The following is a 12,664-nucleotide window of genomic DNA, read 5'->3' on the forward strand; positions in this document are numbered from 1 at the left end:
CACTTTCATTATGTAACAAGCCTATGTGCGCCATATGGTTTACACGCTTCCTTCGCAGCAGTAACACAATCGACTCTCCCTGGCGTGTCATTTACACAACCGTCAACTCTTCTGCGACGGTCCCTAAACTTTCTGATGAAATCCTCAACTGAAGCGCAACCCCATACGAGGAAACGACACGACTGAGAAAATTCGCTTTGAGAGGGAAAGCAAGACAATCTTAACACTTGGAAGTCAGTTTCAGTAACATAACGAGGGCAACGTTAACGACAGCTGTTTTCGGATCTATCGCTGTTTTGTTGAATCTATTATCGCTCTCGTGTTCAGTTACTTATGCTAAGCTAACCTACTAGCGTCACCGGCTACCATTGGAAGTGAAGGGAACCTCCAGCCGCCACCGGCGTTTTCACCGACATAAAAGAAACAAAATGGCTTGTCTTTCATCGTCTGGCCTGGATTTTTCCTTACACGACGATTCAAGAGTGCTTTCCCTGTCTTTCCATACCACTGCTGTTCCTGTTTTTACGAGGCTCACTACAAGAAAGAAGTGTAACCACCACCACCCTCAGCAAAATGTCCCCGCTCTGAACGCCGCGACAGGCGCCTTTAACATGGACAATGATAGTCACTGGATTCCCTCTAGCAGAGCTAACTGGTATGTCTGCTGCTCAGTTTAAAAACATGGATAACTGAAATAAACAGACATTCCCATGTGAAAATGGACAGTGCTTGGAACTGCTCCTAGAATTAACCTAGACTGTACTCTTTGCAGCCTTGTTCTGCAATTTGACAGCTGTCAAATTAGCACTAGCTAGCTTGCTAACCGCAAATTGCATAGCACTAACGATTGAGTAAGCTATGTTGGTCACTTAAATTCATATATAAATATATATATTATTTTTTTCGCATTGTTTGTTTTGGACGAAGTGTGCAAAATGTTCAGGAATATGAGTGGCGAGGGACATTTTTCCGGAGGGCAAAGCCCATCCTCTCCGACCGGTCATGGAGTGGCCGCTCCCGGACTTGACAACCAGGAAAACTCGTGGATTAGCCTGCTCTCCGTGGTGTCGAGGCCTGCACTGTCATTCCTCCAAAAATACCTACCGGGGCGACCTCGGAACTCTGCCTTGTCTGATAATGTAGCCGGCTGGGTTAGTAGAGATTTAAAGCATAATTTTGTTGACGAAGAACGCGCATTTTTAGGGCAGCTGGACGACATGCTGCCTCTAACGCAGCATCCAGCGCCTCGTCTGGCCTACCTGGGGTGCCAGCATGACGGAGCCGCCGGCCTCATGGAGCCGAGGAGTGGGAGCACTTTGCATTGGCTGACCACAGACTCCCTCCGCGAAATAGGGATTCAAGACGCGGATGAAGTGGACGTGACCATTAGTCAACAAACCCAGATTGGGTATTTCTCGACCGCCAGGAGCTTTTTCAGTCACGTTTTAGTGAGTCCGGCGTCAACTCAGGAAATGAAACACGCCGGAGCAGGGAAGGACTGGCCGACGGAGGCGGCGAGTTCCCCGGTGAAGAGTGTCGGTAGGACCTGGTGGGGCGGCTTTTGGGCGAGCGAGGAAAGCTCTCAGAGCCTGTCATCAAATTTATCTTGGGGTAAAGAGGGGACGGTGACAGGCCAGCATTGTCCGCAGCAACCGGCGGCTGGTACAAAAGCCACCGTTGCCAAAACAACCGAGCTGTTTGTACAGAGCAGCAGCAGGGAATCGATGCCAGGAGAAAACGCTGGACAGTCCGGCCACAAAGAGGAGCCTGCTGACAATGGAGGCCTTCAAACAGCCCAACCAGAGTCTCTCCAGCGATCAGATGGATCCACACCAGACCACCAGCCCGTCATCAGCATCAGTAGCCATCTAATTAGTTCAGGAGCTGCCACCGCCTGCAGTGAGGTGGCGCTTCTGACCCCAGACCAGGACAATGGTTACTCGAGTCTGGAAGAGGAACACTCTCATATCTGCCACCTTTTCATGGTGAAAGCCCACTGTGAAGGGGAGCCACAGCAGGTAGCTGAATCGAAGGGAGGCCGTGCCACCATGAAGGCAGAAACGGAGGGCGAGCTTTCTGAGGAGGGGGACTCTACGCCAGTTAAAGGTATGGAGGTAGAGGAGAGACAGGAAGTGATGGAGGGCTCTGACGTCAGTAGTTCAGAGGATGAGGGAGAAGAAGAAACACCCACTCAGGAGGGTCCATCTGTGGCCGCTACAGTGGTCACCACTCCCCAGTGCCAGAATAAGGCCATCGCCTACATCATGGGCAGCCCCTGCAGCGACGAAGATGACGACGATAGCCAGTCAGACGGAGAGTCCAGTGAGGATGACGATGGCTTTGACAGCGAGGGCTCCTCAGAGCTGTCCGACTCGGGTGATGAAGATGACGACGACAGTGAAGGCTCTGACTCGGACAACGAGGCCGATTCTGAGACAGAACGCCTGTGGAGCTCCCTGTGCCAAAGCCGGGACCCGTACAACCCCCGAAACTTCACCGCACGCCTCCACACGTCTACCGCCCCGAGGACCATCCCGGCAGCAGCCTCAGCCTCCCCCCAGTCCACCCCGGCCTCCTCCCCCGACCAGGCCCCGTCGCCCCTCTCCTGCTCCCCGGCCTCCCCGCCACAGAGCTATGACACCTGGGACGACTCGACCTCAGCCAGCGAGGTGGACGAAGCGGAGAGCCTTCGCCTGTGGACGTCTTTCAGTTCCTCCTCGGATCCCTACAGCCCCTTCAACTTCCAGGCCCCCCTCAGGACTCGAGCGCCCGCCGAGGCGGGGCCCGGGGCCAGGGCTAGGGGCCGGGGCAAGAAAACCTCCCCCCGCCATACCGCAGCCGTATCACCGCCCCAATATAGGAAGGAGGAGGCGGAGGAGAGGCTGGACAGTGGCTTCTCTGAACCCTTGGCCAGCACTGTGGCATCCTCTACCACCTCCACCACCCTGGGCTGTGTCACAGTGAAAAAGGTCAATATGCTCTTTGTTTTCCTTTCTTTCTTTTTTCTCTGTCCCTCTTCTCTCATACATTAGATTGTCTTTCTCCCTCTAATCAGCAGTCACCGTGTGTGTGGTTAATTTTGACGACTTGTGCCAGGCAATGTTGGGTAGTAACATGTTACAGTAATAGTATTGGTTTTCGCAATATCAAGTGGCGTACAGTTGTCTATCATAAAGTCAAAAAAATCAACATTCAGTGTAAAAGGTCTTAAAAATGTCAGTTTATTTAATTTGGGAACTTGGTCTTATATTTAACTCTAACTGGCATCAGACAGGCTCTTAAAAATTCTTATAAAACAGTTAGTTCCGGTCAAGTAATTTGATTGGACAGGAGGCATTCCATGAGACAGGGAAGTTTTACTATATGTATCAATCCGCTTTCTAAAGCTGTTCTAATATAAACAGTTTGTGTTGCTTGGCAACACTTGGTAGTGAAATCCTGAGGGAACTGCTTTTGTTGGCGGAGACGAACAAAAGGCAACAATCATAATCTTTTGTCTCAAATTACCATTACATGATAAATAGCTTTTATAGAATTGTTGTATAAAAGCAATATTCATGATCTTGATAAAAGCTGTTTATCAAGTAATGGTAATGTATTCAATTGTAATGTACTGGTAATATGCAATATGAAAACGTGATAATTGTAATATCATTTATAAACAGAGCTTCAAGTTTTCTCTGAGCATGAAAAACCTTCACAGGCTGTGTGCTGCACAGATATAATGATATAATGGCTACAGAGTTCTATTCATTTAAAACACAATTGGCAATTTTGAAAGTCTAACTGAAAAAAGTAATACAATGAGTGGTGTAATGAATTACTGCTCCCAGGGCATGTTAGAGTTATTTGAATAGCTTATGACTTAGAGGCCAACACTTGGTAGACTAGTCAAACCAGGTCATGATGGCTCCTACTGAAACTTTGATGCAAACCATCTTAGACTGAGAGGTTGTGCTTCCTTGTTACTTTATTTAGAACATCTTATTTTACTACTGGTTGACACAGGCAGGAAAGGCTCCAAATGACTAGTGATATGACTCAGATACACCGTACAGGGCCTCCTGTGCTCTCTTCTAAAGGTCAGTCCCCTTTGGGCTGATGAACTATGCACTTTCACGCAGACCAACACACACACATACTGAGCCAGCAGCTTGTTTGGGGACATTTGTCATTGTAGTCTTCTGTATGCTAAACTATAACACTAGACTGGAACTGGAACTGCTGGTCAACAGCAATTTTTGTTGCACTTTATATAAAGGTAGATCTATCAAAATAGATCTGCTGTATCCAAGTCACATGCTAGCACTTAAATTGTAAAAAAAAACATGTGATTTCATTTGTGGCTGCCATTTCTTGGAATCCATGAGTTCCTTTTTACCACAGTTATATCACCAAGAAGCTGTCAATAAGTAGCTAACTGAGGAGGCAGTGACTCATTTCTCCTATGTTCAGATATAATTAAGGGATACATCTCATTAATTATTAGTAACATTTGTGGTCGTCTAGAAATGCGTCCTCTGATCAGTGTTTCCAGTTTAGAAATTCCATCTCGACTATGGGGGAGTTATTTTTTGTTTGCAGGAAGAAGTGATGTAAATCCAGTGCAACACATCCCTCCCTCCTGGCCCGGGATGGTCTGGTGGAGGCTTCCTATTGAGGCTCTTAAGGAGAGCGGAGTGCTTTTTAAAGGCTGCATTTATACACTTCATGTCATACCAGATGGCATCATCCACAGCCAAGACCCTAATTCATTAGCATTGAAACAGCCACACTAGAAAAAATACTCTCTTGTCGTATTCGATTGTGTAGACTTCACAGTCTCCCTTGGTGGCTTTATAATGTACTCATGTCTGTTTACTGTTAGAAGATTGATGGTTCCTACCCAGGTCTGGAAATGTGTGGGGAAAAATGGTTATTTCTAGGTCTGGATAAATTTGTAAATTGCACCAAAAAAAAGTGTGGAAAAGTATGAAAAAATATTGTACTGTCCCAATATACATGCGACTACATATTTTCGGTAGTTTTAGATCCATGTCACCTCACATATTCTGATATTTGTTGCTGTGAAGAATAATCTGTATCTGTAGAGTGATATGGGATAGTTGGTAGGGGCAAGATGACTTTCTGCATAAATCATATTGAACACCAAAATCCTGCCAACCTTCAACTGTGCCCTTCTCTGTTCGGCCATAAACTGTGACCTGGCGTTTTACCTAGCAACTGCAGTAATAGAAGTGGGTTGAGATGAGGGAGGGAGGCGGAGAGAGAGGAGAAAATCTAATATCTGATGGCCTCTTTCTCCTAACAGTGTTGGGATTTTAATACCGCAGTCATTTTAGAATAATAAAGTTCTGATTGTATACTCTAGAATGATGATAGTCTGAGCAGCTTAAGTTGCCTTAAGCTCGGAGTCTGTGTAGAGATGTGACTTTCATATAGGGCTAATAATTACTGCTTTGATGCTGTGCTCCACTTTTGCTACATTTCTCTCTAAGGGGACTTGCTTATTAAGAACTTGGATGTTCTCTCATCCTGGTTATTTCATGGTTTCTCCAATTAATTCTAATTCTGCTTCTGTGGTATCAGTAGTCTTTTATAAAAGCAAAGTTTGCATAGAGAGTAAATGGAACTGACATACAATGTAAGAGAGCACAGCAACGATTACAGTCACATTGGTATTATAATAACAGCTGCCATTTAGTGGACGCCATTATCCAAAGTGTATACACTTTTCACACGGGTGGCCACAGTGGGACTCAAACCCTTAACCCTGGCTGTGTTAGTGCAGGATTAAACTCCTCTGGCTCAGCTGGCCTGATCCTTCTGCACTGATCTAGCCTCTTTAACTTTAACTAGCTTCTTTCATTACCCCACAGTGATAATTAACATTTCATCAGGCTAATCTCAGAAAATGTGTTGCCGCTGGATAGTATATGGGAGGTGCAGCTTTTTCTGATCAGACTAAACTATTTACTATTTAAGTTTGTAAAACTGAAAGTGAAACATCAGCCTACAAATCAACAGGATTCCATAGTTGTTGTCACATTATTCAGATAAATACAGGACAGGGTTTATACAACTTGCTGAACAGACTTTGTTTTCATTGCATCAGCTTAAATACACACAATTGTCCCTAAACATTTAATTTCCCGGTGTCCTTTTTCTTATACTGCTCTTTTATCATTTTAACTTTAACTTTAACTTTCATTTGCTTTGTACAGTCAGAAATAATCTGTTTTTGCCTGCTCTTTGTTAATTTATTTTGATTAAATTCAAGTCCATGTAGCATTATTCAATATATCTTAGAGTTGACTTTCTGAAACACGCAAATACCCTGATACAGGACTTCTGAGCCTTTTTCACTTCTACTACCCAAACTTTGTAAATGCAAATTCTTTGTAAACCCTGTTGAAGACCCGTTTTGGCTCTCAACTTCTAGCGCAGGTCTGGACAAGCACGGCCGCCGCTAAATGATCCAACGGACACTCTTTAACTCGAGACCTTTCCCCCTCCCCTGTCCAGGTTCGTTTCTGCGAGGAGGTGGAGGAGTTCTTCGCCAGTTGTGGCGAGGAGGAGGAGGACCGGCGCGGTCCCTGGGAGGAGCTGGCCAGGGATCGATGCCGCTTCCTCCGCCGGTGCCAGGAGGTGGAGCAGAGCATCGCCTACTGCCTGCAGCCCCGGCACCGCAGCCTGGTTTACCAGAGTCGGACCGTGTGGTACAGTCAGGAAGCTTGAGGACAAAAAACGATGACCGATCTGACAGCCGCACGGTTCGGCGCATCACATACTCACAAGATGCAAGCCTACACTTATGAATTCAAACAGTGACATCTCGTCAGAAATTTTGTTTATCGTAGCTTATTGCACACATTCATATAGATATATATACACACACCAGGTTGGAGGAGTCTGATAGACTGCTTGAGAGATGCTGAACTCTGTTACAACTCCAACTGGTCTTCTCTTTAGTTTTAATTGTCTTCTTTTTGAGATGTGGTGCAGGGCATGGACCGGCTCCCTGTCTGTCTGTTTTTGGAGCTTTCTGTTTTGGAATTAATGGATTAATTTAACGTGATTCAGGGCAACTGCATAATTGCATAAACATCTAATTAAAAATATTGACTTGTAAGGTATTATTGGTCATTTGAAGGGCTTAACTTGTGGTTACACTGTGACGAAGAACCCCTGTTCAGTTGAGAATAAGTCACAATCATCAAGTTGAGAACTGTGTTGGGGCTAAAGCCAAGGGAGTCCTTTCTATTTTGGAAATCATTTTCTTTCTTCCTTCCATTTATTGTACTTCTGGTGTTCCTCCTTCTGTCACAAGACAGCCAAACACACAAGCACTTCAAGTGTCAGTTGGCCTTTTGGCTGTTTTTCAGTTTCATCAGGTTTAAATCCAGGTGTTTCTAACCTTGCTATGATTCATTATCTCAGTTTAGCTGTCTCCTCACAGCATCACCAGCAGAATGTCAAACTACAGTTTGACCTGTTCAGCTCCTTGACAACTCTGTGGGGAGTCTCTTTTGGGAAGTAAAACCAATCAACTGAAGATCCTTTTTTTTTTTTTTTTTTAAAGAACTTTGAACCCGTGTTGAGGATTCAGGTGTTTTGGAAAACTGATAACACCAGGCTTAGTATTTGGAGTCAAGTTCGGCAGCCAAAACCTCTGTTATATCAGATTTTACCTTCAATGCCAAAGAATGCTCATCTTTTATACAGCTAGTTGAGTGCTTGAACCTAACTAAGTTGAGAGGGAGAGGGGCAGTATCTTTTGTTCAAACTCTAAATCTACCAAACCTTGTTCATAAAGAGCAAGTGTAGAAATTGGGTCGATTCGCATGGATTCAGGTTCCTCTAACTACACAAATACTTGCATAATCACTGATAATCAATAATGACTCTTAAGTATTTTAGGTCTGGTTAATATATTCAATAATGAAAACTGTGGTATTAAAAAAAAAAGAATGCCCTTTCTATACATAGAGCATCCACACCTAACCATAAGGTATTTTTAGTCCAATCCCAACCAGGCCTCTGGCTCACAGTGCTATTTCCAAGGCTGAAGTAAAGGATTATGGATAAGGGTCTTAAGGGAAAGTATTTGCATGACCCTGACTAAGTCCTTTTCCTCCTGTTTCCTGAACCCAGTGGCCATGAGTATCAGTATCTAATTGGGTGTGAAGTTGGCACTTGGTCTTTTTAATACACATCAAGAGAAAGAAATGGGGAAATGAGGTTTTAGATGAATGGGAGATGTCCCAGTTGTCTAACAGAAATTGAGACTTTGGGCTAAGAAAGGCTCTAAGGATCGCAATGTCTGTCGTTGGGTCTGTCGCTCTGTTCATCTAGCTCTCCCAGCTCTCAGTCAGGAGACCCATGTTCGATTCCCAGCAGGGACGCTTCCACAAAATGAAATGTTGCGGGGCTGTTGGACTCTTAGTCTTGTTTAAATGGAAGTCCTTCACGCCTGCACAGTGCTGTGTAACTGGACTCTTCTCTCCTTCACGTGACTCGAGGGTCAACTTCAGTGGGACTATAAGAGAAACAAAGGGGACACAGGACTTTGTGAGCCCAGTCTCAGAATAAAAGATATCCAAGATGCACTTGGATCTAAGGAGGAACAAAAAAGGACGTACCTTGGTGTTATCTTAGTCAGTACAATTTAACAAAATCCATTTTATTTTTGTAATACATTGTTTGGCGGGTTAGTTGTTCTGCGCAACCGTTTCCTCACAACAAAATTTAATGACTATTCTGTTGAAATAAAATCAATATTTAATGACGACTGATGTTTTTTTGCCCTTCATTTTGGCAGAATGTTTTTTCATGAAACCCACTAAGCTGATACATCATCTGAGGCCAGGATGACCAAAGCCCTATCCAGTCCAGTGGTTCTCAACGTGGGGTCCGTGGACCACCAGGGGTCCTTGACGGGGTTCCAGGAGGTCCCCAGCCAAATTGATGAATGGTTAAACTTCAGCCTTATTTCATTTACAAGAAGTTAACACAATTAGAGAATGTAGTAGAGTTGCTATTTTGATCATAGTTTCACTGTTATCTCTCTACCTACAATACAGATAGTCATGGGATTCTGGACAAAATCATATCTAACAATAAAAATATTCACAGATTTGGGTCCAAAAGACAAAATCTCATCAAATGGGAGTCCGTGGCCCCAATGTGGACTAAATTACGGGGTCTGTGATATGAAAAAGGTTGAGAATCACTGATTTAGTCCCTCTAATCAAGACAGGGATTGGACTGAGACTCACTATTTCACTACTTTATTTGATATACTTTATATTGTCCAAATTCATAAATGCTTTAGGTCAAGTTCACTACAGTTTGCCTTTAATCTTTAAGAGGAAAGCCCATGGTTAGTAATCAGAAGTTGTTGCTTCAGACCCAGATAACCAACAACTCTACACACCACGTGCATTAATGTCTTTCCTTGAACATTAAATTCATATTCAACCCACATTAAGTCTTGAAAAGAACCCCAGGAAGTACTCAGTGGCCGCTCTGTTGGATGAATGCAGGAATTTACACTGCAGCACACTACAACATTGATTATCCATATCCTTTCTAAAGGGTAGAATGGCTATAGAGGAGATTTAAGGTAGCAATTACATAAAGTCACATGCATTTCAAGAGCTTGTTGTCATCAAAATAAAAGTTAGATGCTATTTCCCTCCTTGTAACACCTTGAGGCATATCTAATCAAATCAGCACTCTTGAATTGTCAGTTGCTTGGTACTCCTCAAGATGGCTGCCGCAGAATGTTTGATAATGTTGTTATGGATTTCAGCATGAGACCCAGGCAACATCTTCAACCAGCTCCTGTGGTCTTTGATTGTAATGAAATCCTACAGACTCTCTGCCCTCCATGACACATACTTGCCTATTCCTGACTTAGCTGAACATCCTGATGGCAGCCATGCTGAATAGTCCAACTTTCTGTGACTCATGCACTGTCCACGATGCTCATGTCCATGACTACAACATCAAATGGCAGCACAATCCGTCCGGCCGGCTGGTCCGGTGGTGAAATCTGCATTAGGCCCAAGTCTATCTCCTAGGAGAGCAGACATCCCTTTTGACCCCAAAGAATTTCAGTTTGCCTTCCCCAAAAACATTTAACCCCTGAGAAGCCTCTGTCAGATGTGTCTACAATTCCATTTGATTATTATCTTTGGGTCTCTTTGTCATTTTGAGATATTGCATCATAAATTCAAAATGGCGGAGGGGAGAGGAGATGCACCAAGTACCTCAGGAATATCTGTTAAATCCTTTTATTCTCAGAAAACCAGACAGGTAAAAAAAATATTTTTCAACTAAATAAGATGTTAGAAATACTTTTATCCAGATTTTAATAATGTTTTTTTTCTGTGACTGAAAATACACCTGTCCACTGGACACCATGCATCAACAGTATTAAAAGTGATTCAGTGGAACTCAATATAGGTCCGAAAAAACATGTTTTTAAAAAAATTCTGATTTTGATATTGAGTTCCATTGAATCAATTTATACCGTTGATGCATGGTGTCCACTGCGGTGGGAAGATACCTAACTCCTTCACAATAAAATATATTGGAGAAAATAAAGTTATTGGCATGATGTTTCACTTGTTTAAAAGTAAAAACACACATTAAAAAAAAATATTACTTTGTGATTGAATAATTCATGCATGAAAGTTTTTCTCCTTCTCTTCTGGATGAGAAGCCAGTTTTCAGAAACCAACTTCAACCTTGTCGTTCCTTTCTCAACACAGAGAAAAGTTCTCGTTACGACAACAAAAGATCTCGTCATTACACGGAAATCTGGAGCATTGTTTTTTTTCAAGATGAATGCATTAACACTGTGGCCTCACAGCAAGAAGGGTGAGGGTTCGATTCCCAGCTCCAGCCCTTTCTGTGTGGAGTTTGCATGTTGACGTGGGTTTCCTCCAGGCACTCCCACATTCCAAAGACCTTGGAGACTCTAAATTGCCCATACATCTGAATGTGTGTTTATCTGTGCTTCAGTAAAAGTATTTGCACTAACTTAAGGTTTTGATGTTTCTTTCGCTATCAGAGGTGGACAGAGAAATATTTTATTCATGTCAGAGTCTAGAAAATCAGTCAAGTGAAGGTAAAGGTCACTAGTCTGTCTCCAGTGAATCTGATTCAGCCACTAGGTGGCAGCAAATAACCATCACTGTTTCTGCAAACTCTTTACCATCGTTCACATTGGAGATACACACACACACACGCACACACACAAGCATAGATACACACCTGTGAACTTAGTGGCATAGTGGCAAACGCATGGAATTTTCAAAGAACAAAATTCTTAACAAAATTTGATACTCCTTAATTACACACAGCATGAAAAATACAAATAACTGTGTCAAATGAGGTAGTACATCATACAGAAGAGTTATCCTAGCATCAGAACATTGGAATTGTTCCTTGCTAAATTTTAGTCCTTGCTGCATTTTGATATAAAATGGTCAATATCAAATCATAACCAAAACATAATTCTTATTGCAAATTCATCAAAACAGAGTATGCAGTGGAGTGTCAGACTTTAAGACACAAAAAATCATAAAAAAAGACACAAAAAGGAGTGTGTCCAAACCACAAAATTGATGCAAAATGAGATGAAACACTTGTGTGTGATTGTACCTTAGCATTGACTTACTGTATATTTTATTCCCTGCTGGTGGAAATAACAAGATGTCCCAGTCAACTTGCTGTGTTAAACAAGGCTTCAGCATTTTCCTCCCATTTATTCCTTCTAAAATCTATAGTGATGTCTGAAATCCTGTCTTCATGTAGTTTGAACATCTGACCTACTAAAACTTGCGTAGTCTATACATAACTGTATTATTTGGAATATGAATGTTGATGGACTTGATGGACAAGATGGACTTGCCTTAACAAAGTGGTTGTAAATGTTATACATCACTTAAAGTCTGCTTAAAACACACAGATTGGAAAATGTCACCCATTTGAAAGCTTTAAATGGAATTACATGGTTCTATGTCTGAGGAATGATCAGGATTCTTGATGGTTTTTTTGCAGGAGGGAGACCATCAGCCTTCACCCCCCATCCCAAATGAACCTTGATTCTGCCTAGCTACATTTTCTGGGTACCCAGATTGTAACTACTTAGAAAAAATGTATTTTGAAGAGGATCCATTGAGACTTAAGGGACAAGGACACAGGGAAAAAGTGACACTAGACTACTGTGGAAAATCCCCTCCCACTTCAACCTTCCTCTACCTGCCTCACTGCTTCCTGGATGGGCGGAGTCTCAGAATCAATATAGGCAGCCAGCTCATCTGTGGCAAACGTTTGAGAACAAAGAAGCCGGCTGACCTCATGTGGATGCCTCATCCCTCCAACAGTTTGATCTGTGTATATGATATCGAGGGCTTGGAGCCAAAGGGGCGTAAGTGCGGTCTCAATGAGATCTTTTCAGTGCCAAAATGACACAACTGAAATCATGACCCATTGGTTTTATTTAAACAACAACTGAAAGCTGTAACAGTAAAAGTAGGGTTTTGTTTGATGCCAAAAGGGGCGTAACTGCACTTACGCCCTTTTGACACCAAGCAAAACCCCACTTTTGACACTGAACAAGCATTGTGGGTAGAGGATTCTAACAGCACTT

The 12,664-nt window shown here is 43.0% G+C and overlaps 1 protein-coding gene across 1 annotated transcript; it reads left to right on the forward strand.

Annotated features, from left to right (window-relative positions):
• Positions 1-149: 149 nt before the first annotated feature.
• Positions 150-9,009, forward strand: LOC139643960 (protein phosphatase 1 regulatory subunit 15B-like). Its single transcript, XM_071519284.1, has 2 exons — positions 150-2,969; positions 6,526-9,009. Exons 1-2 carry the CDS (start codon positions 936-938, stop codon positions 6,736-6,738), a joined length of 2,247 nt encoding a protein of 748 aa, XP_071375385.1. The 5' UTR covers positions 150-935; the 3' UTR covers positions 6,739-9,009.
• Positions 9,010-12,664: the final 3,655 nt, after the last annotated feature.

This window comes from Centroberyx affinis, unplaced genomic scaffold (assembly GCF_046629955.1).
Source record: "Centroberyx affinis isolate AG114_WGS23_722 - 3 ecotype Tasmania unplaced genomic scaffold, CSIRO-AGI_Caff_v1 ptg000680l_1, whole genome shotgun sequence".
NCBI lineage: Eukaryota > Metazoa > Chordata > Actinopteri > Beryciformes > Berycidae > Centroberyx > Centroberyx affinis.